This window comes from Bombus terrestris, chromosome 7, assembly GCF_910591885.1.
Source record: "Bombus terrestris chromosome 7, iyBomTerr1.2, whole genome shotgun sequence".
NCBI classification, from domain to species: Eukaryota; Metazoa; Arthropoda; class Insecta; order Hymenoptera; family Apidae; genus Bombus; species Bombus terrestris.
Window position 1 is genome coordinate 18,055,210 of NC_063275.1, and position 27,440 is coordinate 18,082,649.

Consider the following 27,440-nt stretch of genomic DNA (forward strand, 5'->3'; position numbering starts at 1 on the left):
ACAACCGGTAATTAACAGAGGCGCTCTGCTATCGCTGCAACGTTGATACGGTAAATGATACCTCTCCTAGTTAGACTGTCCATTTGACACACAGCTTTCTTTCATTAACGAACAAGTTCCATTAATGCGTGACAATTTACGCCAGGTGGATTTTTCAGTGGAATAGAAAATGTGGGACAAGTTTTTTCTGTACTATGGTAACTTTTAGAGGAGTTGAACGTTTTTCATCGACGCTTGGATGATTTGTTTTTCTTACTAATTAATTTCTGAAAGCGTCCTCCTACCGGTATTAAGAATCTCAATCAATAAACAGCTGTATAAATATCTTGGATTCGACAGATTGAACTTTGTATTCATCAACTAGAAGCCACTTATCATTCTGCTATTTATTAAACATGTTTATCAAAGGGATTTAACTAACTTTGTTAACGAGTAAAGATGTTTCGTTATATTGGACATATATCCGTGGAAACAAAATTCCCAACAATTCATCAATCAAGTAATAAGTATGTCACTTTGCATAAGAAACATGAAATCACGTACATCAGAACTTATTATCTCGGATGTATATTAATTATCGCCGCGTTTCAATCAACCTCAAGAGAAAACTGTTCTCTCTACGTCATTGAATTTGATCAACTATTTCGTAAAATACTTCACGAACCATCTAGGCAAGTTGAACTTGAATAAAAAAGATATATATACATATTCATGTGAAAATTCAGAGATTAGCTTCTCACGCATTTTTCATTCTTTTATCTTTTATTTAGGGTCTGCTTCGAAACTTCTTTTCCGAGTGATCGATCATCCGCTACATACGTAAGACAGACATCCAACAATTAACACAATATTCAAAGCAGACTTAATCTAAGTAAAAGGAAATAGAAAGTAAAAAATACGTGTGAAAATTCAGAGTTTCACATAAGATCCGTGTTTTGTCGTCGTACGATCAATAAATAATCTGCAGCCTGTATCCGCGAAGTAATCCGCCATCGATAGATTGGCCTACCGCTATGTCAACGTCGGTTTTGCGCTTTCCCACTGAGACTACGCCGCGCGCCGCCACACTACCAGAAAAAAGGTGACAAACGAGGAAAAACGCTAATGAATCCCGCGTAACCGGTACGTTGATTTATGGGGATCGTGTTCCGCTCAGGGGATCATTATGACACTGTTAGCTTTCGTCGGCGAATTCCAACGGCGCGGCGCCTGGTACTCGCGACTTTCCTCTTCGCTACTGCAGAATATAGACGACCGGTAATAATGGACACGCGTAAAGACCAGAAACTTTCGCAACCCCGACGACCTTCCGCGTACCCGTTTCGGGGATGCATCAGGTGAAAACGCACCATCGTGTTCGATTGTCTCCGATGATCGTGGGAAACGTTCGATCGTGGATCCTGAGCTGGTTGGTTTGTTCTGTTATACCTTCAGTATATGTAGAAATAAGTAGCTAGTAATGAGGTAATGATAATTGATGGCTGATTTTGTTCATTTCACTTTTATCCATCTACTTGAATTTGTGCCGTGGGACAAATAATTCAGATAAATGGAGTTCGTTGATTCTTCCTACTGCCTATTACCTTTCGTTTACGTAATAGGAATTTACGTTGAAGTCAATAGATTCGATTAACTGGATTTAATCGGGCATTGATTAAATTTTTGGTCGTCTTTTTTTGCGTTAAAAGATTCTTGTAACTTTATGGAACATCAAGGAAATTTCGTATCAAATTGCATACCAAAGTATTATATCAAAGTATTCTCGCACTATTTTTGCATTTACTTATTCTCACAACTCTCTCCTAAAGAATCTTTTAAAAATGCATGGGAAAACTGCCGGTTCGAACATTATTTATGTATATTGACGGAATATTTGCGCGTTCCAGACCTGATATTTGAAATTTCGCGTAAAGTCATTCCCATTCGCCATGAGAAAACGCCGTCACGAGGCATTAATTGCATGTATTTTACATTCACGACGCATGTTATTAAGCATTTATTATGTCCAATCTCGCAGAACATCGCTGTTCGGAATTCTTTCGTAATGATTGTCTCGCGATTCGAACTCACCTCTGATTTTCCGCATAATTCCGACCGTGGATGCCACAGAATTCCTCTCGATGACACGCGAAACTAATTCTTCTATCTAATTCCTACCATTTATTCTCACATGTTTTCTCAACTCTATTGGAAACACTGCTTTCTTGAAGAAGACGTAAATATTATTTTTTTAGCCCCTCGATCTTGTAGATATTCGCTATTCACCTTGTGCAACATCCAATGTTTTCTGAGCTCTTAAATTGATCTTAATAGAATCCTAACAAGGTCGAAAGATTTCAGCAAAACACAGCTCTGACGAGGCCATTCACCTCGAATTTCCCATTTCCGCGCGCATGAAACGGCTGAGTAGATATCGAAAGATAGAAGGACGTTTCTCAAGAGGAGAGCCCCGGGGCGGAATATCGTTTCTTCTCTCTGCTGCTCGTCCGGTTGCACGGGGCATCATAAAGCCGCACGATTGACGATACCGCAATAGGCTGCCGTGGCTATCGTACGTGATATGTTTTACGAGCTGGGTAGCATGCGAACGCGGCCAAACGAGCGGCCGATTCGAGAGGAAGAGGACCTTGCTTCGCGAATCCTACTCGGCCACATCCTTTACGATCGCCTTTCGATTCCTCCGACCCGCTGACAATCGACCAGAAGGCTTAGAGCTCGTCCCGATCGAAACGGTTCTTAATCGCGATCGACCGGCCAGAAAAAAACGCGTCCAGGGCGTTTACGGTCGCGGCACGGCTCGCTGCCGGGGTATCGTGCTCGTTTGCCGGCTTGGTACTAAATAATTCATCGGCCTGCTGCCGCTTTTGGAACGAAGCTTATGGGGTGGAAGCTGTTTTGTTGCTCGTTTAGATGTTCATCGGGCGGAAGGATCGAATTGCGTTTGTAAAGCTTGTGGCCCGCGATTTTCAGCGAAGTTCAGCGTAGTGGATAGCTGAATCGAGGTTCCGGTAGTGCCACTTAAAACAATAAAATTTAAAAAGAAATGAAGATGGAGCATCCAAAACTCGAAAGAAATTTATGTGATTTTAATCGGTTAAGTCTTCCAAAATTAATAGCAAGAACAGATGTTTCGAGGTAGCTTTTACAAAGATTGCTTCTGGGTTGTTGAAACTTTCCCGAAGATCTATCGAGACCCATTGTGAGTATGTGAATAGAAGTCATGATTTTACTAATTGTGGAAAAGGGATGAAGAAAGAAAATGTTAAAACCCTCGATAATTTTCCCGTTAAATATTCTCTCTACTCTATCCAAGATATTCGTATTCTCAATCATAGCTCACGAATTCGATATAGTCGAGCTGCCCAAAGCTCGCCAGGGAAACCGCAATTTTCGAAGTGGTCATCAAAGAATCGTTGCGAAATGAAAAAGTCGCATCGGCTGCCAGAGATACGTAAAATATCGCCATACCGTACATCGATTCTCGATCAGGAAATTGCACGGCAGGCTATTGGAGTTGCTTCAATAGCGGGCAGAATTGGCAGAGATCCTAGGGTCTCGATCGATCGGAGAGCCGCGGCGGCTCGGTTAAACGGCACGGCAAGGATAGCAATAAAATAAATTGGCTTTATGCTCGATTCTTATCAATGAAATATGCACTTTCTCCGAACAATAGACATATTATGTAATGTGAAATATATTCAGTTTCCTCATGTTGCACGCTTTCCTCGATACGCCGCGATAATGGACGATCGTTATTCAAAATTCTATTCCCCGACGCGTTAAGTGGCGCATGATTTACCGCCTTTCCCGTTCCACCGGGCCTTTATTCACCTATTCGCAACACTGCGTGAACACCGTTTTAATGCCGTGCATCGATACGATCGAAAATTCGCCCAGCTCGCTCGCGGCGGCGAAAGAATTCGCCTGGAGAGAAAGGGCGACACCTGTTTCTCCGTTTCGATTATTTATCGCAGCTCGGTACGGGCCGGACTAGAGACAATCTGCGCGTCGTTCGTCAGCTTAATTACAAGCGATTAGTAAATACAATGTGTACATGGTGTGAAATCGCGAGATAATAACTCGCGATTTCGACAGAGAAGAATAGAAGGTAGCGCGCGGAACATGGAAATTAATTTCTACGAACGTTTGTACGTAGGCAGAGTTTCACCTTTGGGAATTTATGCAAACAACGCGGTCGACGTACGGACATTGTGACAGAGTTTTCGTGGAAATATTAATGACACCATTAAAGTCAGTCGGTGAAGCAGCAAGCTTTCTAACGATCGACGTTGCTAGACGCGTGGTCGAAGTATCATACAAATTTCACGAACTCTGAGCCACGTGAAGAGGATGTCGAACGAGGAAGGTCCTCGTTAGTCCTTCGAGACGATGGATTGATTGAAAATCCCGATAAGGCCGGTCGTTTATCAGCGTAATTGAATTATCGAGCAACAAGCACGGTAATTACCAACGATAGCCATTTTTCAACTGGATTCCGATTAGCCTCGGCCCAGTGGGCTAATTAGAAAAAACGTCGCGCCCTCGGTTAATTAATAACCGCGTCACGATTTGTCTCGCGGGACGGGCCATGTTCTGACGTCTAGGAAATTCGTAGTTGAAGCACGATATTCAAGTCGCGATTTTGCACCTTGTCCGTGATTACGGTGGGCGTGTCGTCGATGTCGCGGCCATGGAAAATTATAATTATTACGGAAACCGTCGTCGATCATGTTCGTCCGGCTGGAAAGCTCGTTCCTCGCCGAGTGGATTAATGAATCGCCGTTATTATTCCACGGTGATTGCCGAGAAAAGCGGTCATCGCAATATATCCTTGATTTCGAGCGTAACGCGTGAAAGATACGGATGGCGATGCTGCATAGCGAGTACTTATCGAATATCGGAAATCGATTATCGAAGTATCACGTTGGAATTATTATTTCCTATCTAGTAGCTTGTAACGAAATATGTCTTTATTTCTGGATATATTCTACAGTCTGCTCGTACATAGTTTCCTTATCGTGGGATACAAAGATATTAGATAATTTGTTAGGAGTAATAGAACTCGTTACAACCGGGTTTCGTAAAAAGCAAATAGGAAACTTAGTAGAAAGATGGCAAAAATGTTGAAAATAAAGGAAAATACACCGATGATTAATTACCGGTACAGATACTTGTTCCTTTTCACCTAATGAACACTCCCATTCATAATTCACCCGACACTTGACATTTTACAGATATGGCACGATTTACTTTCCTTTATAACGTAAATAGTTAACCAGTGTCAACTTCATTCTGCTAGCGTGAAGTTAATTTGTCATTACGTGACGATGCAAACGAGACTGTACATACTAAAAAATCCCAGTCATTTATTGCATAACTTAATGGTCCGTTCATTTCGCGAAATAACAAATTTGTCATCCAAATAATCAAAAGTAAGCCAGCTACGTAATTACCTGGGCAAACGGGCGAGGTAGAGTAGAAACGACGACACTTCCTTAACAGACAGGGTCTCCCTTCTGGTCGGCTCGTCCTCGAACTCGAGAACGGGTCTGCCGTAGGCATCCGTGCAACCTGTAACACAGAAGTTCGAAAAATTAATTACCCCTTGAAATCGTTCGTGCAACCCATAAACACATTGGGGGCTTAACGATGTGCTTCGAGATGGGTCGAATTTACCGTATCGATTAAAGACTTTCCTCTCTACTCTTCGCGGCACAATGAACACACACACACACATACACACACCGAGGCACTGGTGACTGAAAAATACATAGCAAGGAACGCAGGACGCATTCGCGAGCCAATCCACGAACCGATCGTCCCGCATTAACGGCGTAATAAAAGTCGGTAACAGCATTTGATTACAGACCGTGGTCCGATTCGGGCTGGCACCACGGTCGATCGTAATCGAGAACTGGCGTATAAGTTATTAAATGATCGGCTTTTAGCCGTGCCTATCTGCGCCACCCGGAGTAGGTCATCTTCCGGTAAAATCTTGACTGCTTGACTGCTGACTCTGTATATCGATGAAAATGTAATAGCCAAACACGGGCCGAGATCGAATCGTTGGTATAACCAACGACAAATGAAATAGAGGACGTCGTAAAATCTTATTGTCTTAATCGTGGAATCGGATATCGATACATAAGGACGCTATCCGCCGTCGATCGGATCGTTCGATTGACGCACGACCGATGTTACCAACGATCTTGTCGTTGTTCACCGATTAGACTCGATATATGAGCGATACAATCTTAGATGGTTCAACCACGTTCTTCCTTAGAGTTGGTTTCGCTTTCGTTACTCGATGACAACAATTGCGATCGATATGGAAGTGAGAGTTAGATGGAGATTCGATCTTTCTGTAATCCTCTAATTTCTATATTTTAGTTTGGCCCGCATTTTAGCAAGCGAAAGTTATTTTCAATGTTTTAAAATGGTGTCCGACGTAGTATTGAATCGAGAAATCACGCATTTCAGTAAGCATTTGGTCGTGTTTTGTCCTTTGAGATATTTTTTAACATTAAAGGATAGAAATGGATCGAAAACAATAAAAATAATTCGATATTAATAAGTTTCGGCGTAGAATGTACGAATTTTCTGATGGAATGATTCTTTATCTTCTTATTGAAAAGAAGAAACCGGAGAAGCTTAACTTGTCTCTTTTGGAAAGCTGACTGACATGCGTGATCACGTGCCTCTGACGCGTGCCGTTACGAATGAACACACGAGCAACAGCTCGAAATCTGCCCGAGGGTGATCGCTCAGGGCGTTAATGATAATTCATAGTGGCGTAAGTTATACAAGCGATTACATGGCAAGGCGATGATAATGCCCAATGCCAGTGGGCAAACTCGTGTACGCTTGCGAATTCCCGGGTTACCAGTGTTAATACACTTTTGACATGTAACACGTGTTGTACAGTATACAATTCCTTTGATGAACGAATAGCAAGCTTGGGCTTATAAAGATGAAACTTTTCTAGTTTGGAAATTCGATTCGTTGATTACCTAAAGACAAATTTTCTTCGATCAATTCCGGAAGAAAGAAATTTCCTGTGATGTAGAAAAATAACTTTAAATTTTTAACAAATTGAAACATACTTCTTCGTTTGAAGCATCGATATAAAAAAAGTGGAATTTTTAAATTTCTTTAGTACATATATATTAGGTTGTTCGAAAAGTTTCTCCCGTTTTATAAGGAAATTATAGATGCACAATGTTTCTTGTTTTATATTAGTTCGTTGAATTATGCACGAACATAATAGAGATAAAACGAAATGGATGATACTTAATTCAATAAAATAACATAAAACAGAGATTGTTGTTCATTTATTATCACCTTATGAAACGAAAGAAACTTTTCAGACAACCTAATACTAAAGCTTTATATTGCTGTTGCTTATGCTACGTAATACACATATTCACCCTCAAAATTATCCTAGAATATTTCATCTTTCTACGATTGAACTTCTTTGACATTCGTATCATTAAGTCTTCCTTATTGCTGAAAATCACGAAACGCGTCTCCAGAAACACGACATCAGTCTCCATAAAGGCGCAACTACCTGTTTCTACATTAGCACAAACGATCACGTTCTTCCGGACATTTCTCAGAAATAATGTTACGTATCTAAGCGTTTCCACGAAAAAGAAAAAAGTCTGGCTCACGAACACTGTCCAAGTGCGATGTGTGAAAACGCTCGTGGTGCTCCTCGTGACATAAAGACGATGTCGGCCTCCTTGGGCTGCAGGCAGTCCTAGAGCGTACCTTAACGTCTTCATCGAGCGGTGAAACCGCTCCGCGCTCGTAGTAGGCTCGGTAATCGATCGGTTATGGTAATCCGAGCGGCTGCGCCGGATCGTTAAAAAAGGTCGCGGCGGGCAGCGCGATCTTGCATTTCCTTGCTTCGAGAAATCACGTCGACTAGCACCGTTCTCGATGTTTACGACACGATTAACCGTGCCCGTTTCTTCCCTCGGTCGCTTCCCGATTTTCTATGCAGCCTTCGGCGACCGTTCACGTATTTCCGTGGAAACGTGCGCCCATTTGCGTTCGCAGTCGTTCGCTAGGATTCAGAAAGGAAGGAGGACGGTAGATGGACGTTTATCGAAGGAATTTTGCGTTCAGACAAAACCTCCGGAGGGTTGACGAGTGAGATGAAGCGAATTAGAATGGATAATGGAGAGAAGTCGTGGGTTGGATGTTACGAGGTGAAAGCATATTAACGGAGATCAAACTTTTGGGACACTGAGGTTCTCTCTTAATGAAAACCTTTCAGACTTGCTGTAATCCCTTAGAGTTTGAGAGAGGATTTAACCCTCTTGGCCAATGAATTTATAGATCCTCCTGTTCTTCTAAAACACACAGATTTTATGAACTTTGGCCATTACATCTAATACGAAAATCGTTAAAACCATAGTTCAGAACTGTTTTTGGAGAATCTAATGATATTTTCCGAAGCATTTTTGTGGTGGTTCTTTATAAAAAAAAAAAAAAAAAAATTAAGAAATGGTCCTGAGTACATAAACAAGTCATCGCAACGTGAAATTATTTTCCACCGAAAAAATCACTTTCACTACGACAGATTCTCTAACGACCGATCACGGTATCTGGCCGAACATGTCGGCGACCCCTGCGAAATGACTTCATCGCTTTCGATTCCCACGAAACAGACTAAAATGCCAGTTGCGCCCCTCCAAAACAATTCCCTCGGCAAGTTTCCCCCGATGGTACTCGAGGCCTACGAAATTCCAGCGCTTTCTACCCGGCTTCGACGCCGTATCCCGAGATCGAGTTACAATAATAACCGTTCCACGACGACGGAGGCGCATATATCGTGGACCGACGCGGCGTGGCGCGCATTCTGCCTCTACAAATCGTCGCTCGTCCATCATCATCGCATTACCCCCTCGATAAAGATTGAACGAACCGGGCCCGAGTACTCGGCTTTTAGCGTAAATCAAGCGTACTTATGCTCACGACGCGCGTCCACTCCACCTCGCGAGCCGCCGCCACACCGACAGGAATCCGCTTGATCCGCTATCCTTTTCACATGCCAAGTAATAAGCAAGTCAGGGAGAATAACGAATAAACATAACGAAGATAAAGAAAACTAAGAAGAAGAAAATGACGACGATGATAATGAAGAAAGAAGGAGAAGAATAAGAAGAAGAAGAAGAGTAGGAGGAGGAGATGCAGATGCAAAAAAGGGGTTGCAAGAGAGGGGAGCGTCGAGAAGATCGCGAGTAGCCGCGAGGCGGACGATGCGTACCGCCGCGACTCGTGAGAAAGATGAACGATAGTCGGATGGATACGTCAATACGCGTACGCCATTAGCCGTGTTGCTTTTTGGATTTATTGCCGCCCCGTAGATCCCCGATTTCTAATTGCACGCTCGCGATTCATCTCCCCTCCCCCCTCCCCCACCTTCGTTCATTTTCTACCTCTCTATGGATCCACGTTTCTTTTTCATATAGCTCGCCAGTTCCCATCGCTATAACGCGAGTACACTGTGACTGTGAGCACGATCGATTTCTATTAAAATGAAAACGTCGAGCGCCGTGAAAAGGGGCTGCAGGGCGTAGCGGAACGTGTAATTCACCGACACCCGGTTGAATTATTGGCGTCGATCGAGCCAGATGCTCGCTGATCGTTCGCTAACAGAGAAAGATCTAGCCAGGAGAGAGGCTTCTTCCTCCTCTTCTTCGTCTTCTTCTTCGTACGTTTCTTCCTCTTCTTCTTCTTCTTCTACTATTTCGTAGAACGAAGCAAAGTCGTGTCCCGTCGTTTCGACCGCGACCACGCTACGGATTAATACCTCGATGCGCTAGCGAGCCGCTAATCGCTTAATTAGTCGCGCCTCGCCGTTGCTGCGGACGCGAGGATCCAGGCGCGTTACGATCGCAGTCGCGCGACTCTCGCTCGTCCATCGTAACCGACGATCCACGCGCGCTACCAGGGATTCCTCAAGCGGCTCGGTTTAACGGTAATTTGAATAACCGAGCCAGGAAATCGATGTGCTTTCGCCAGAAAAAATCCATGGGATCTAGCGGATAGAATGTACGCGAGGTTTAATAAGTTGGTTTCTTTCAGCATCCTGGTGTTTTTTCCTTTTTTAAGCTCGATGGCGGATGCTTTGACGAGACGAATGTGCGCACGGGTTAACTAACGGTTAGAAATGCGCCGATATCGTTACTTCGAAGCGCACTTAGGTAAAGTAATATAAAATCAATAAATAAGTAAATTCATCAACTAATATCGTACCTCTGCACGCTATAATTATAAGAAGACTGCGACTGTTTCTACAATTTCATACTCTTAATCGAAGAAATGGAATTTAGGCAAAGATTTGTTTTAACCACAAAACCGTTTTACAAGCGTGAATCTGTTATTTTCTTCAATTAAAACATGCTTTTGAATTGCCAAATTATCCTTAACTAGTCGAGTCATTTGTATTTTAGTACTACTTGTTGAACCTTATTTATCCTGAAAGATTACTATTTGCAGACGACACCTATGATTTCAAGAAGAAACAAATCAACGCAAGACCGATTGTTTGAAAGCTCGTTCCCTGTTACATTCGTCGCGACATAGAACATCATCTTCGATATTTTTCTCGAGGCACCGTTATTATCCCTATTACCAATTCATCGACATTGCCATTCATGCGTCGTTACTTGAAAACGCCCCCGAGTACAAATATTCAGTTTCATCGTGTCGAAGAAATTGATTTTAATTGAAGACGGACTAATAGACGAAGGAAACTAAACGGGGAGAAAGAGAAAGGAAGATCGTTTCCATCGGAAAGAGGGGGCTTCGTCCAAGCACGCTGATAAGTAAAATTATCGCGGTGCTCGCGCGAGCGTGCGCTCAAGTTGACCCTGCGCTGGCTCTATCGGCCACGACTTGGCTGCGGATTAACACTCGTTAGCTCGCTCGAGAGTCGCTATAATCGCTTAATTAGTCGTTGAACGGCACCAATACCCGCACCTCTCTCCGAATAATCGATTCCCCTGTACGTTTCTCATGGCGAATCGCGACGAAGATTTCACCACTCGCTAATGCCGATCCTGAATGCCAGATCTGCAATTATAATCACACCGCGACGGACAGGTAGCTTGGATCATGTTTCCTTCCATTCGCCCGATCGCTTCGACAGCCGAGTCGATGAATTTTGAAAATTGATAGGTGAAATTTGACGATATCATATGGAGGATATTTCTATCCTTCTCCTTCTTCGTCATTTTCTCCTTTCATTTCATTTTATCAGTTTTTTTTTATTTATTATCTAGAAGTTAGTTTTAAGAGTCTGTTATTAAAAGTTGGGATTAGACAAAAGGAAGCTGCGCATGGTTTGACTGGTTGGATTCTGGGATAGCAAATAAAGGATTTCTCCTTTTTAGTTCTGCTGTTGTACGATTGATTTCTTCTGTTCTTATGGTTTTCGGAAGTAACAGCCACTTTCACGCGATTGCCTGGAGCTCCAGGCGTCAGCTATTTGGACGCTGGAATCAGAAGAAGTCTAATCACAGATTAGTGGTCTAGCGAACGAGGGATTTCTCTCTGGATCGTTCGTTCGTCAAAGAAATCTAATCTAGGCTTATAATCTAAATACTAGATTATATATAGATTATAGATATAGATTACATTAATATTAAATTTTATATAGATTATGGATATTATATTTCTAAATAATCATCGAATCGAACATCGAATTTTCTCTTTTCGTTATTAAAAAAATCCAAATCTTGTAAAACACTCTGACGATCTGTTGGCAAACAAGCCTGCTAACGCAGACTCGGAATCCATGGAATCTTCGCAATCTTCTCGGTGTTTTACACCGCGCTAGAATTTTTCTAATACGTTCACGTTAAACGATTTCACGGAAATTGCTCGCGCGTATCCCGGATCAGATTCGCGCGAGTGAACGAACGTATTAAGCGTTGATTAATACCCAGAGGAACATCTTATTTGTGGAAAGTCTTCGCACAAAGGCCAACTCGTGTTCACTACTTAGGCCAGAATATTCGCGGTAATGCGATAAAAAACGTTCGACCCCTATTAACCTTCGATCTTTCACCTTTCGACAGACTATCGACTTCTGCGTACCGCTCGTCGATCATGCGCGACGTGCAAAGCACGAACGGCGCCTCGCAATGCTGCTTTTTCCGTGTTTCGTACACACGGAAATATGATACATCCTGTCGCTCGATGATTGCCTAGAAATTACCTCGCGGGAACTTTACCCGAAATTGATATTAATATAATTTTCGCGAACACTGCGTTTTTGTAGAATATTCTATCGTGGAAAGCGAATAAAACCAATCTTCGTCCACAGATCTAGTGAATGAGTATAGCCACAGTTTATCAGTGAAAGGGTTAAGATCCCACGGCCTTCGAGAGACTTTACAGTAGGCCCCGCACGCCAACAATGTACGCTTCGCAAGAAACAGAAAATCGTAAATAATAGCGATCGTGTATGTACCTTACACACGCAAACCTCATGTCCCAAAACGACTTCCATAAATCTTCCAGTGTCTCTAAAAAGAAAAAAGGAAAAGAACGCTGTACCACTGTATCACTGTACCAGAATCCCAATTCTTATCAAGTCAGTTTCCCCAGCGAGCTGGCAATTTTCTATCGAAACTTTCCATTGGTTTCCACTGTGGAACACATTCTAACGGCTGACCCCTTCGCGCATCGCGACGCCAAAATGACGCGGGACCACGCCCTGACTTTATCCGTCGATCGTTCTGGATGGATTTGTTGGGAACGCGTTACCGAGTGGCTCGTTAAACGCGTAACGATCGGTGCACGCAACGACTAAAACCGCGAGAAGAAAAACTGCATCGGAACGGAAAAGAAAGACGAAATACGAAGAACCTGGGAAACTCGAAGATATCATTAACTTTGGCGAAACGAACGGCAGGAAGATGAAAACCCGCGGAAAGGAGAGGCAATTTGCTGGAAGGTTCGCGGCGCGAGATGAAATTGTGGGCGGCAGCCGTTTGAAACATTAGACTTAGGAAGAAGTAATTTGTCGACGACCTGGATAGCTCAATCGGCCGGGTCAATCGTCCGGCAAATCGAGGATCCGGATTCGAATTCCTTCTTAACCAATCGATTCCTGGATCTCTCGCGATTCTTAGAAATCCGATCGACGTTCAAGACGAGCACTACTTTTTCCATTTTGTAATTTAAAGTTTCTTTGAAGATGGATCAATTGAGCACTGAAAATTCTAATCTTTCTATAAAGCGATGATTCTTTGAAGAGCATTGGTTAGATCGATGTTAATTAAAGCAAATATTCGAAACGAATTGGAAGATTTCAAATATGATAAAGTCCAAAATAAAAAAATATCTAAATACGAAGAGTAAAGAGAAAGAACGCGATGAGTCACATTTTCTATTACAGTCCTATTCTACAGAAAAGCGGCTTAAAATTCTTAACCCTGTTAAAGTTTTTAGTCGTTTTATATTGAAAATTTAGTCACGAGGTAACAATAAAATTAAAAAACCTTGTGATATTCACATATAAGAGTCCTTGATAAATCGAACTTTGATAAATAAACTGATCGAATATCGCTAAAATTTGTCAATCTCGATTTTAACAAGAATAAGTAGTTCAACGATATATCAGCATGGTTTATTTATAGACATATGTACGTAACGTAGTCTCAATTAAGAGCAAATTCCAGTGAATCGTCGCGTCATAGGAGACGCGAAAAGATAAGAAACGAAGAAAAGCAAAGATCAAAGAAGAAGAAGCGACTGGAGACGAGTTCGCACGGGTCGAGCGTGTGCCACTAGAAGCATGGCGGAAAACTTTCTCAGAAATCCTCATCTCGATCTCGTCTGAAAGTATTCCATACGTTCATACGTATATAGACGCTCGTTCGGTCGCTCGCCAGTGTGGTCTAGAATGCGCGCGGCGAGTTCGTGCGTGGCTAATACGCTCGATCCAATCGGCTGGGTGATAACCATAATCACGTAGCGGCTTGGTGTACCGAACGTGTCCGTACAGACTGCGTGGATCGCGCCTCTGACGATCTTGGGCTTCGTGCTTGATACCAGGTTCTGTCGATCCTATATGGCTTTTGTTTGAGAAACTCGTCAGAATTAGTTTTGTGATTAGTTTCTCTATACGCAGTACTGTGAGAATATTGGCTGGAGATTTTATTGCTCTTATTGCAAACGCTAGAGAAATACGTTGTAAATTTCGATAATATTGGTATTTCCATATGACCGCAAAACCTTAATACTAGAAAAACGAAATGTATATAGAACAAGATAAAAAGATGCTTCATTGAAAAAAAAAGGATATACAACGTTGCATATATTTCAAGCATTAACAAAAATCCAAATTAACGTTTCGAGTCCAGAGATAATTATATTCCTATAAAATTCTATCTTTCGTATCTCCAACTCTATTCATTTCTATTCCAAGCAATGCTTCGATTTATTTATTTCTCGTTATTATCTCTTACTGAAAGAAACTGCACATAGATGCTAGGATATTGGAAAGCCAAGATTGGAGCAATGGAAGAGACGCAGCTTGAATGAAACGAACGAAGACCCGCCTTTCTCCGTTTCCTCGAGAGTTCGCCAGCTTTTTCGCATTCAGACGTCCCGTTCCTAGTCGTTGCTATCGACGTAGCCCCTGTGGCGGGTCTCACGCCCGCGCGATCCTCGTTATTTACGAGTAGAAACGGAGGGTCGAGGGCGGACCAGACTGTCCGACGCAGAACGGGATCAAACTACTAATTGGTGAGCGAATTTTAATCGGGGAACGCGCCACTCTCGACGCAGAGCAAGGCGCCTCAATGGATTCAACTATGGGAAAGCGCGTGTTCTACATTTTGTGTACATATAACAGCCTATATGGGATTCCCACTGGTGATAGCTGATGCTTTTTGTTCCGCTTTGTTAGAACAATCGAGAATAGGAGAAGTTGTGCGAACATTTCTTTTGGTTTCCAGTGGATGTTTGAATGATTAATGATTCGTAATAATCTTCTGCTATGGGAAATCATTACTATTATTTGAGAACCGAAATGATAAATATTATAGCTCTTATAGAAGACAGGATAGATCTTAATAATAGCGATGAGAATGAATTTTTGCAAGTTTATTCGTATTCCTATCGATGAAACGAACTGTTTATCGTTTCGTACGCCATTAAATTTTATGATTTCTTCAAAGTTACTTACACTTTCGATTTTACGGAGTATTGCTCCATTCACTGATTTCAATTTCACTTGAAAGCTTCTATATAGAAGCCTTTGACGTGCCTCAGTGTGGAAAAAAGATTGCCTGTCGAACGATGGAAAGAGCAGTTCGACGTTCGAAATTTTCAATCTTCTCGAAACACCGGCAGACGGTCGATTATTTTTCAGGCATCGCCACGATTTTCCGAGGAAACGAGATCGCTCTGGCGTTTCGAGGAACTGCTCGTTCCAGAAGCGAAGATCAGTGATAAGAGCAACCGATAACGGGTCTTCGGCGGGTGGGCGTACATTGCGCTCGTAGCAGCGATCGAAAGTATCTCTTGCAGTTATATTGATCGTTGATCGAGAGTCGGATCGTGGCTGCTCGATATTCCACTCTCCGAGCGACTTACTGAAGTAGAAAGAAAAACGATATCGGAGGCGTAACGGAAAAATTCCTCGGAAGAGGATCGAAGAAAAATATCGCAATGAGGAGAACGAAGACGATGTAGTCGATTTTCTGACACGTTGGAAACGCAATGATATATTTAAACAACAAACACTTCAAACAAAATATGACCTTATAGAATATAATTTCTCTATAAGACACAATGTTTGCACTACAATTTTATTGAAAAATATGACGTTGTAAAAGCTTCCAGTCATGATATATTGATATGTACATTGAAAACGAAATCTTAGAAATGAGTACAAGTAAAGCGGAACGAAGTAGTTTCCAAACAAACTAACCAATGCTCGTTCGTATGCTCGCGCTTATCGGCGCAATTAACGCTGCGAATAAGTCATTGCGAGGTAATCGAGCTTCGAGAGTTGTCGCGACGCGAAGATCCGATAGTCAGATAATTATCCAGCTGGCTGGAGATACCACGATGGTATCGATATCGATTCGAACGTTCCAATCGTCGGAACTCGTTCCATCTGTTTTTGCACTTTGTGTGTCATTGAAATGCTTTGGAGCGTAGTTGGGTGTATCACCCGAGCCGAAGCTTGATTTAAGATCCTTTGGCTGCAATTCAACCACTCTTGAACTACGAGGTTGTAAGTAGATGTTAAAGCGTATGGAAAGATTCAGGAGCAGGAATGGAATTGGGTTTAGGATAATCGAAAATGCTTCGTAGTGTTGCTTGACTTTTTCGTACAACTAAATTATTCTAATTAATTAGAACAACGTTATACACTGCTCATATCCATTATAAAAGTATTCCCTTTTTCTGTATGCAATACCTGGTTTCCAGAATTGAACAGAATTTAATGTTTTCAAAAGATTGTACGATGATATGATATACCTTATACCAGTCGTTTAAAAGCACCAATGAAATTGAAAAGAATGTAGAAGCACCGAAGCTAATGAATTTGATATCAGAAATATTCATATCCCACTTAAATAACCGATATTAGCATTGTTATGGTACATACAATATTCTTGATTATATAAAAGAGAAAAGCAGATGCCAATTTAATGGCGAATCGCATCTTGTATTGTATTTCTTTACCACAGTTCAATTACCATAACTTAAATCTACACGAATGCAAGGCGATATACCAATAAGAAGAATCATTACAGAAGTATGACAACGAAATGGAAGAGCAGTCGTAACCGGTACCAGATTAGAAACCCGACAGAAAGGAATTTATACTCGATCGTTTCACCTCCGTCACGCTCGATCCGCGATCAACGTGCTTCCGATCGTGGGTCAGCTGCGTCCTTTCAATTTATTAACCCGACATGAATCGTTCGCGGACGCTAATTGCACCGGCTGATACCAAAGCGTCGCGTTGCGCTGCGCCGCGCCGGCAACCAGTAAACGTTTGCCACGCAAACGCGGCGTGTCTCGCCGGGACGCACGTAGCAATTACGTCGCGCGGATTATTCGTCGCCAAGCAGCTCGTAAACGTCCAACGCGGAAACTGATTCCCGACTGCAGCTTGGAGAAAATCGAAAAAGTGATTCGAGAATTTACGACAGCGTGCGGCTACGATGGTGCGTGGAGATGACGAATATAAGTAGCGTGCTATTCGTTTGAATTGTTTAGATAAGTTACTTGTTTTTTGGAGTACTCGTGACACTACGATGCTAATTAAGAGTTAAAAAATGCATTTATTATAAGATAAGAGAGTTAAATAGGTTTCTTTGAGAGCAATCTATATGTCAATGAGTCATAATGTCTTTGCCAAATGTTAACAAAGGAGAGAGATGTTAGTCATTGAACCAAGCATCGAAAGTGCACGTTTATATTTGCGTACTTACACGAACGGGCCACCAGTACCGTAATGTATATTTCTTGGAACACTCGTGATCTTAAAGATAGACATCTCATCAGCTGATCGCGAGTGTTTACGACCACGGTCGCTGACCCTAGGACCGGTTATTCATTTCACGCTATTCTCCAAGCATATGTATTTAAAGAAATCAATTCTGCGAATTGGCTAGTATAGGCGTTAAAAAGTCAATATTTAAAAGTCTCTTGCCGCCATAGATATTCAGTGAAAAAACGTGGGAGACACCCAAGGTGTGAAAACTAGTGACAAGAAAAAAAAAAATTTGCGTTATAATATTTCCTGAGATGATCAAGGAGTAAAAAATACGATAAATGTAAAATAAGAATTTCCAATGAATAAGATTGTTGAAATTATAAAATTCAGAAATTAAAATGAAATTTCTATGTAGAATATGTATTATTGATATAGAAGCTGCCTCATTAGGCAGTTCCAGGCTGACGATTTCATCTTTCATCTCGCCGCCGATTAGAGAGATCGGCCGGCCGACAATAAGTCCCGTAACGAGGCAATAAGACGATCGCCATGGCCATGATCGTCTGATTAATAGAATCCTCGATCGCACGATAATTCGCCGTTTGATTAATTCACCGATTATTCTGCGATCGTTTCGCTGCAAAACACCAGGTTCGATCCGATTGATCGGCGCGCTGTATCACGCCACTGATTGATCAGATAATAATTTCTCGAGCGTTTAGAGAGGTCGAGCCACTCGAGAGTTCGACGCCTCTCGACGCTTCCTCGAGAAACGTGAATAATTGAACGAAAGCGCGTATACGACAACGCGTGATTAATTAGGCGATAGTTCTATGTTTCAGTAACCATGACGGGGTCAGTTTGAATTCAAGGATCAGGTGAATGAATAAGGTTCGATATAAGATTCTATGAAGTCTATTCAGAGACCGTTTTCATACCACCGAAGAAGTAGAAATAAGATTTGTATTTTACTAACTAGGATGTCTGATCGAGTAGATGATTATAATTGATACAGCTTCATCATACTGAAACTTTCGAAACATCATTTTAATGGTTCTTAATGGTCTTAATGGTTCTAGAATAAAAACAGACGATCGATTTTATTTAAGAAAAATTATAGAAGATAATATTCGATAGAAATATGTCAAAGCAAAAAACTAACAATAAACGATTCTTTATAAATCAAGTATCAAATAAACGTAATCGTATCAAAATTTATATTGTTGTTTCAAACCCTTTGGAACTTGCCACTTCCAACTGTTAATCTTCAAAATTCACGTTTCCATCTTTACCATTTCACCCTTCTTCACTCTATTACTTCCTAAAATTATGGATCATCGATCAAAAACTTAATTTTAAGCAGATGGTAAAATTGCAACTTTCTCGATCCGCGGTTCCCATAAAAGCAATTAGCAGCGTAGAAAATCCACGCGACGAATAATAGCGGTCGATACGGGCGAGGCGCATCGATCGTCTGGCGAAGAATTATCGATTGGCCTCGGCGAAATCTTAGCCTGACAACGGCTTGGGATCTGGGTCGTACCCTGAATTCTGGCTGCGTGCACGATATCCCAGAGCTTTTGCTCTGCGCGTAATTGCTCACGTAGCCGAAGCGTGCGCCACCTAAAACGACGCCCGAATCCGTGTGATTATCGAGTATCGAAAATTACAACGTTCCGTTTCAGTCGTGCATTTACCGGTTTTAATCATAAGCTTATTATTCCGCGATTGGGCTCCATCTTTTCGCTTCTTCTTGGTTTTTTCGATTGGTATAAGTACGACGATGCAATGTATTTTCGGGCCGAGTTCTTGGACATTTTGTACGATGATTTGCTAACTAGCGATCTTACCGAATTGACAAATGAGCTGTAGGTTATAGACCTTGGCTATACTAATTATTTTTATAATTTCAGATGGAGTAGAAGAAACAAGCGGTTTCATCGGTATTTATAATTATAAACAAATTGATTGTTATATTCAATACGAAATTACAGAATTGTACTCGTTCTATTGCCAAACCTGTTAATATTATGTAAGATAGTTTATCAACACTAGCAGCTCGTAATTTATATCTTTTCTTACAAAGCTTTGCTAGTAATATATTTCACGATTATATTAGAATACTCTTCAATATAATAGAATACTCTTCAATCTCTTGTGTCTACATTCTGTGATTAAGTTCTTGATTTTAATTTTAAGATATTAATTAAGTGACTCGCTGTTAACAGATAACGGTGTTAATTTAATGATTCATTCTAAACTTTTCTAATATTTGTCATAATCAAACATAGCAAAGAGCTTCCCATATATCTTCGATTAAAAAGTGCATTCGCATCCAATAATAAATTGACCGGTAACGAGCCACAACTAATAACGAACAGGCCGTGAAAAGGTCTTTAATTATCGCTGTCCACGGTCAGTACAATGAACAAAGTACCGCAAACCGTGCATAGATAATTAGTCTAATGCCCGTTTGTTGCATAAAAGCGGTCATTATCATAACTCGTCGTTATCCGCAAAGGGAACGTAAATTTTCGTCGATCCCCGCGTCTGATAAATTATCGCGACCAACGGATTTTTTCGAAGGTGTCGCGGACTATGTGGTTCACCCACGCGAGATGCCACGAAGACTTGACTGAAAGATACCAGGAATGTCTTTCGGTACGATTCATGCTGGTTAGCATTGCGAGGCGAAACATTCCATTGAACAGTCGCGGTTTGATCGCGCAGAGGATGATTAACACCAGGTATCGTACCATACATTCATCATTTTCTTTTCTGCAACTCTTTCCATTGAAAGAAAAGGAATTTTAGATTAAATATAATTCTCAAGTATAGTAAGTTTGTTTCCCAAAGCGTAAAGAATATTTGGAGACCGAAGATTGAAAAAAGAAAACTGTGGAATTAATGCTTCTGTCGATTTTACTTTGCAATTGGGGGAAAATAATCACAATATCACCCTTTACGTTATATTTCATAATTCAATGCCCATTATATCTAATTTTATTCAAGCTAAAATCGAAGATTTTGCTCTCTACTGTCTTTGAATTCGAAGCAGCGATAGCGGAAGCCATTCTCCAGGAAAGGGTAGGACCAGGTCTGCTCCACTAGCTCGAGCACGGATCAAGCTAAATCATCTAATTCATGCTCGAGCACACGAGCGCGTAATTTAGCCGAAGGAGCTTACACGTGAAAGCGATCGGCTCTTTACGCTCGCTCGTTCGACAATAAAGATGTTTGCGAAGCCGTTGACCCGGCGACTTCGATAATCTTCCGACGAACCCCGCTCTGCATGATATTCTATCGTTACTCGAAAAGTTCACGGATAACCAACAACTTAGCACACGCCTGAGACTTATATACTTTCGGTAGAACAGTGAAGCAGGCCTGATAATTACCTTTTACCAAGAATATATTAATAAAGATCTTTGTTCCAAGTTATTTATTGCTTTATCGTTCTCGTACCGTCGTTCTTTTACAACGACTCATCTTTATACAAACATGAAACCTAATCTGTCGAATGTTGTGATCTTTATCTTGATAAAACAAAATGGATCATATGTAATTCGATAAAATAATGTAAAACGGAAAATGTTGTGCATTCATTATTTCCTTATAAAACGAAAGAAACTTTTCGGACGACCTAACGTGTTCAACCATATGAACGAAACTAGAGTTCGAAACTATACATGATGTAGCAGATAACTGAAACGAAACGCGAAGACGGCGTTAATCGGCGTAATATTTTTATCTTTCTTAATTCATTACTCGATTACCACCGATATTAAAACATTCGGCACCGCCCACCTCCAATTATCCCTACCAATTTCTATCCAATCACTTAACTTCGTATTTCTTATCGCTATCACTATACCCCTCCAACACCTTTTCTCATCGTCGATTTGCTCATCGTTGAACGGCAGACCATGCGATCGACGCGAATTTAACATGGATTATATATCTAGATTTCTCCCGCAACGAGATGTAATTTTCAAACGGCATCCCTAATTGAACAGGAAACGGCAACTAAATACTAATAACTCGACGGAGAGTTTAGACGGCTGATTCGATTTAATCGCGCGACCGAAGACTGTATTTTGCCTGAGTGGTGGAAATCAGAGCGAACGAAGGCGTGTTAAAGGCGTGTTAAAGGTGCGTTTCGCGATCCTTCGAACGCCTCCGAGCGAGGAAACGTTCTTCGGACATACGAAAGTGTTCAGGCACTTTACACTTGGAACATTTTTATAAATATATTGAACGTGTATGCAATTTTTTAAGACTTAATTAACAGTGTAACGAGCCGCGACTATGGCACGAGTAGCGAATACATGAATACTTTCGCGAACACGTGTAGATTGGACGAGCGCGGTCAACTTTCAAGACACGAAACGCCGATCGATTCTTTCTGTCGATCCGGCCTCGTAATCCATCGCAGCCGGCTTCTTCTTTTTCTCGCTAGATCCGCCTCTTTTGGACAAACGCACGCGTTCTCAACTAGCTAATCGGCGACAAAGCGACTGTTGCTTTGCCAACTATGGGATTACAGTTAACCACTTTAGGTTCCCTCGACTATTGGTTGAGAAAAGCTCGCGCGGAACGATGTGCTCACACGTGCGCTTAGTTTTCGAATTGTTTCGCGATTGTTCGTAATTCGTCGTAGCAAGTAAGCTCTGGAAGTTAAAATTGCCTCTCGCGATCGTCAAGCATTCTGGCACTATCTCATGATTTGAAACCCTCTTAGGCTGTTTAATTTATGATGTTCTGTAATCTGGTGTTTTAATTTGGATTGAATGAAAAGTATTGTTCCAGATCTATGCGAAGACTAATCTCATGATTAATACAAAATATCTAGAACTGGAGCACGTATCAATTAATCGAGTATTCAATTACGATATGCTATTAATCAAACTTTTCACTCATCAATTTTAATGTTTTACTCGTCCTACAAGAATATAAGAAGAATTGTATGGTATATTTTCAACGATGCTAGAATACGTTCAACTATACAACTGTCTTTGTTACCAAAAATAGACACGAATGTAGATATTCTTAGTTTCTAGCTGCGTCTAACGATCGGATGTAATAACAGTCAGGCAAGGCATATAATGGGATAATGGGGAAGATAATGGCATGTAACCGAGCGATAATTTTTGCACGAGAACGAGGAAGCGTGCGAATCCTGTCGTAGGATGACAAATAAGTCGTGCGAAATCCGTGCACGCAGGAAATGCTCGCGTTTAATTAACTGAGAAGACTCGATTAAAGAAAAACAGATACTTACGAGTGATGAGCTGCCGGGAAAATATACAAGGATCAGAGTTGAGAATTTTAGCAAGAAACACTGGTAATTGACATAAAGTTGATTAATTGTACAATTATTCGGGTAGCAACAAAGAACAAAGGCGTGTTTTCACAGAGGGTTGAAAAATAAGTGCATGATCTATTGTACCGACAGACTATTTACATTGCCTTAACGGGAAATTCGCAGATAATTTAAGAGTATTATGAGCATCCTTTAATCGTGATAATTTAAGAACAATGGAATACAAGAATATCTTAATTCAGGGTTAAGTATCAAAGAAACGTATCTCGGAGTCCAAAATTCATGAATTCCGTGTCTTTAAGTCTCCCATAGGTGGAAGATTTATGATCACTGTTCATAAAAATACGGAGAGATTCATCTTATAATTTGCCGCATGATACTTCATATCTGCGAATAGGCTACAGAACATATGCGTGAAGAGTAGTCAATTTAATTTAGAGACTAAAAGGCGTAAAATCGCTTTTCCTTTCACTCGTTCCCGGATTTTTGGGCCACCTTGTCTTTTACTTTCTACGCTAACGGCGACAGTGTAATTGTTCGTGCGTTTAAAAAATTCACCACCGGTTGAATACGTAGCTTCGTTTTTACTACAGCATTCGCAGACCGATTAATAACACGGTAAAACGTTCCTGCGAACGATGGAAGATTACAGGCCTAGGATTCCCAACGATCAGAAAACAAACTAGCAAACAACTGTTTTCCCGATATGAGTCACGTCATGCTGTACACACAATATACTTTGAAAAACTAATATAGCGAAGGATTTTTTTTTACAAATGCAACGATCCTTCCCTCGCAATTCGGGTCAATTCAAATGAAATTTCTCGGCTCGTACGAAGAAACACGAGGCTCGTTCTCAGAAGGAACGCAGAAACCGTTTCACGTTAAAATTGAATTCCACAGTGACTTCCGCTTTGTGTTCTCCTCTGTCTTCCTCTCTGTCTTGAGACGACGAGTGTCCCTTTTTCATTTTGTTTGCCGTTTAACACGCGCGTCGATGAAAACGGCCATGGAACGAGGAGACACAATCGGTTGCGGAATTACAGGTTTCGCCGAGAAGAAACAGGAAACACTTTTACGTAGAAAGAAGAGACAAAATGGCGAAAGAGGCATCTACAAAGAGAAAGCGGATGCTCGAGCAAAGAAAAAAAAAAAAAGAAAAAAAGGAAGCGTCGCTGTGATATTTTCAATAAAAGACGATGGAACTGAGAGAAGAGAGATTCGATCCGCGGGACGTTTAATAAAGATCACGAGAAAGTACAGTTACGCTGTTTTCTTTTCGAATTAGTCGCATTAGCAGACGATTCCTACGATTCTCTACTCTTTAACAACGAGATATTGGAAACGCTCTGTGGAGAACGTTGTAGCGAGGGAACGTTGGAATGCGAGGAAATTATGCGTTCCAAAAGAGGAAGGCAATGGATGCGCACACATGAAATGGTTCGGAATCGTTGCACGCGTGGAAAGTCACGGTATCGAAATCGAGAGCGCGCATAAACGAGTAGAGAATGATTTTTAAACGTGAACGAAAGGATGGACGCTTTCGTATGTGATTACTTCGAACGTACGTCGATGATTTCATGCAATTAGTAGATTATAGTTAGCCCCAATATTTAACTTATATTCTAACTTTCGAAGTTAGAGGATACTCGAATTACACAAAATGAAAAATACACTGCACTCTTCCTCTTTTTCTATCCGAATTACCCTCATAAATTAAAAAAGAACCTGTCAAGATCCCCCTGAAAGAATGAAACACTCACCACCCTCGTATCTGATCCTCTTTAAAAACCCCCTCTTCATAAAAAGACGATCCTTCCCTCGCAAACGACGCAACGAAGCGTCCCACCCCAAGTAAGTCAACTTCCTCTCGAAAAGCCAGCGTATATCTGGCCTCTCTGCTCCGACCCACATATTTCCTTCGCCACACAATGCCGTCCTTTCAGGAAACCCTGCACGGACACCTTTATTCCCTGGTCGGTTAATCGTTGACAAAGTACCGCCGCGGGAATACAGTTAGACTTCCGCGAGAGAGCCTCGAGGAAAGGACAAACAGGACGCGCAAAGAAAGGAAGAACGTGCCGTAGAAAGAGGAAAAGAGGGGAAAAAAGAAAGGGAAGGACGTGGTAACGCGGCGATAAGCAACGGAGAGAAGCGTCCTCAAGCACGTAAATAGACACGGTTGCCGAGGATGCGGAGGCGTGTGAACCGGGCTTTACAGGCCCACGTGGCGGTGGGTGTGCCCTGGCTTCCGCATACTCCTTCGCGGTCAACGCGAGTTATCTTCTCGCGAAGACAGCGTGTCGCGAGCCTCGCTTAATGAAAATTTTAATGACCAAGTCGGCCAGGAATTTGTGTTAGAATTATGGAGAATTTGAAAGACAGGAGGCGATGCTTGTTTATGAGTCGAGATAGTAATTTGGGGCAAACGTGGGATGTATGTAGTGTGTTTAAGAACATTAATGACAAGGATGTAATTCTTTAGTAGTTGTTTCATAGTAATTGTTTTATAATTTACTTTTCGGTAATGGTGTCTGTGAAGAATTCTAATTAGGTTCTTCCCATATATTTTTCTCCTTTTTTTTTGTTATTTATCAGCCAAAGGATATTGAAATTAATTTGACGAATTAATAAAAAAAAAAAAGAGGAAAAAGAAAGAATAACTCTTTCGTATCGATGAGTATCATAAAAAGGTAAATCTGTAAGACTTACCAGGAAGCGTGAGGCCGCACGTGAGAACATGTTCGGGTATATCGTGAATGGTCCTGGGCGCTACCACGTCGTCCACTCTCTTTTTCGTTCCTGAAACAGGAGACAACAGGGATCTCGTTACTCCCGCATCCTTTACGAATCCGATCTCCCAAGGCTCGCGTTTGTATCTCAATCGACGAACGGAATCGTACACCAGCAGATTTTGGTAATCTGATATAATGCTACGTATACGGGAGGTTTTGCATAAAGTGTCCCTTCTGGTGACAGTTGCACAAATATGACCGCGATCCATCCGTGAAAGGATATCGAATAACTTTCTCAACCCCGATTCAAAAACCGGAGGAAGTGTTTCAGCCGTGCGCTGCTCCCAATGCCAACTGACCTATCGCAAAACTCGTACGAACACCACCGATTCGTTTCGCGTGCCCAGGCTCGTATACCTTCGCCTGTCTGCCTGACAAATTCGTACAAATTGGAGGACAGGGGCGGAAATTGTCGTACCGGAGATTCTACAGTTTCACTTTTGCTTCGCACCTTGGGATTTAAGTAGTGACGTAATATTAAATTATTAATTGTTACATAATACTTTCTCTCTCGCGCAAATGTTATACTTGCCAACTAAATAATTGCGGATTTTGTCAATACCGCCTAATGACAAAATCCGCAATCACTTAGTTGCCAATCCAATAGTCGGTATTCGATGATAGAACGTTAAGTTAATTAATTATTAAATTTTTTCCCCCGTCAAACAAATTTAATCGTTTTGAAGAATCAGATAAATACCTCTAAAACTGACTTCTAACATGCATTGCCATAGGAGGCCCTTGGATTCAAAATCCATAGATCCCGAATTCAGAAATTATTAGCATCCCAAACGCAAATGCCGGAAACTTAGATTTATAGTGCCATACATCACGCACAAACTTCTCCATTTCGCAACGAATAACGCTTCCATTTAAGGACATGTCCCACACTTACGCGTAATTTCCACTGCAAGTACTTGCTAATTTGACCTCGAGCCTCCGATAATCTCACCTTTTAACCTGCAGGTGTCATCTTCGACTGGCGATCGAACGATCGAAGGTGAATGTCTCGATACGCGTACCTTTTCACCTTCGAACGATCGTTCCACCAGTCGGGATGCACTTTCTATCGCGCGACGTGGACAAATTAATTGCAGGCAATTAAAACGACCGCGCCGCGGCCACAGTTTATGGTTTATTGTGGCTCGCTCCGCGGCTAAACATCACACTGCAAAAATCCACTACGAAAGTACCGCTACGCCGCGCGGCGAGATTCGAATCGCGGAATAGGAACGCGCCGCGCCAGCCAAACCAAACGAACATCGTGTCGATGATTTAAGCATCGTGAAATTGTTTATGGACCGGCGAATTACTATTGAATTTCGATGCTGGTATTTTATTGTGCTTTCGTGATCATGCAGCCGATAAATTCGTTTTGGAAGGGGAAGGTTCTGATCTTTCGTTATCTATCGGATATTCGATTCGAGAATTTTTAGATGAGTCCTGGAGAAATTATGGAGTAAATTAGATGTGATTTTTTTTCTTAGTTAACTCCTTGCCTGTATATTTGAATACGGATTCTGTGTTTTCTGAATGTTTCTGGTATTAGGAAGAGATACGGATCTGTGTAATTACGTATTTGCTTTTAATGTCTTTGCGTCGATGTAAATTGCGACACCGAGACATTGATTGCACGTTTTATTAATGTAGGATATATGTATACGTAGGCAATCTTGATTTACATGACGGGACGAAAACAGAAATTCTAAAAGCCTTTCCACTAAATTTTTCATTAGTCTCAGTCATAAGCTTAATCGATAAAAATTCAAGTTGCGAGAAGAATCAAATTTTACATGTTACGAGTTAGTTGTCGACAAAGTTAAAGAGCTTTTTTCTTTGA

General features: G+C 41.5%; 1 protein-coding gene across 4 annotated transcripts in view; it reads right to left on the reverse strand.

The window, feature by feature from the left end:
* LOC100651955 overlaps nt 1-27,440 on the reverse strand; it is a 303,182-nt gene that overhangs the window by 96,916 nt on the left and 178,826 nt on the right. For all 4 annotated transcript variants that reach the window (XM_048407710.1, XM_048407711.1, XM_048407709.1 and 1 more), the window contains exons 6-7: nt 25,518-25,607; nt 5,454-5,571 (exon numbers count right to left, since the gene is read on the reverse strand). In XM_048407710.1, coding sequence (XP_048263667.1) covers nt 5,454-5,571; nt 25,518-25,607 — 208 coding nt within the window. The remainder of the gene's footprint in view (nt 1-5,453; nt 5,572-25,517; nt 25,608-27,440) is intronic.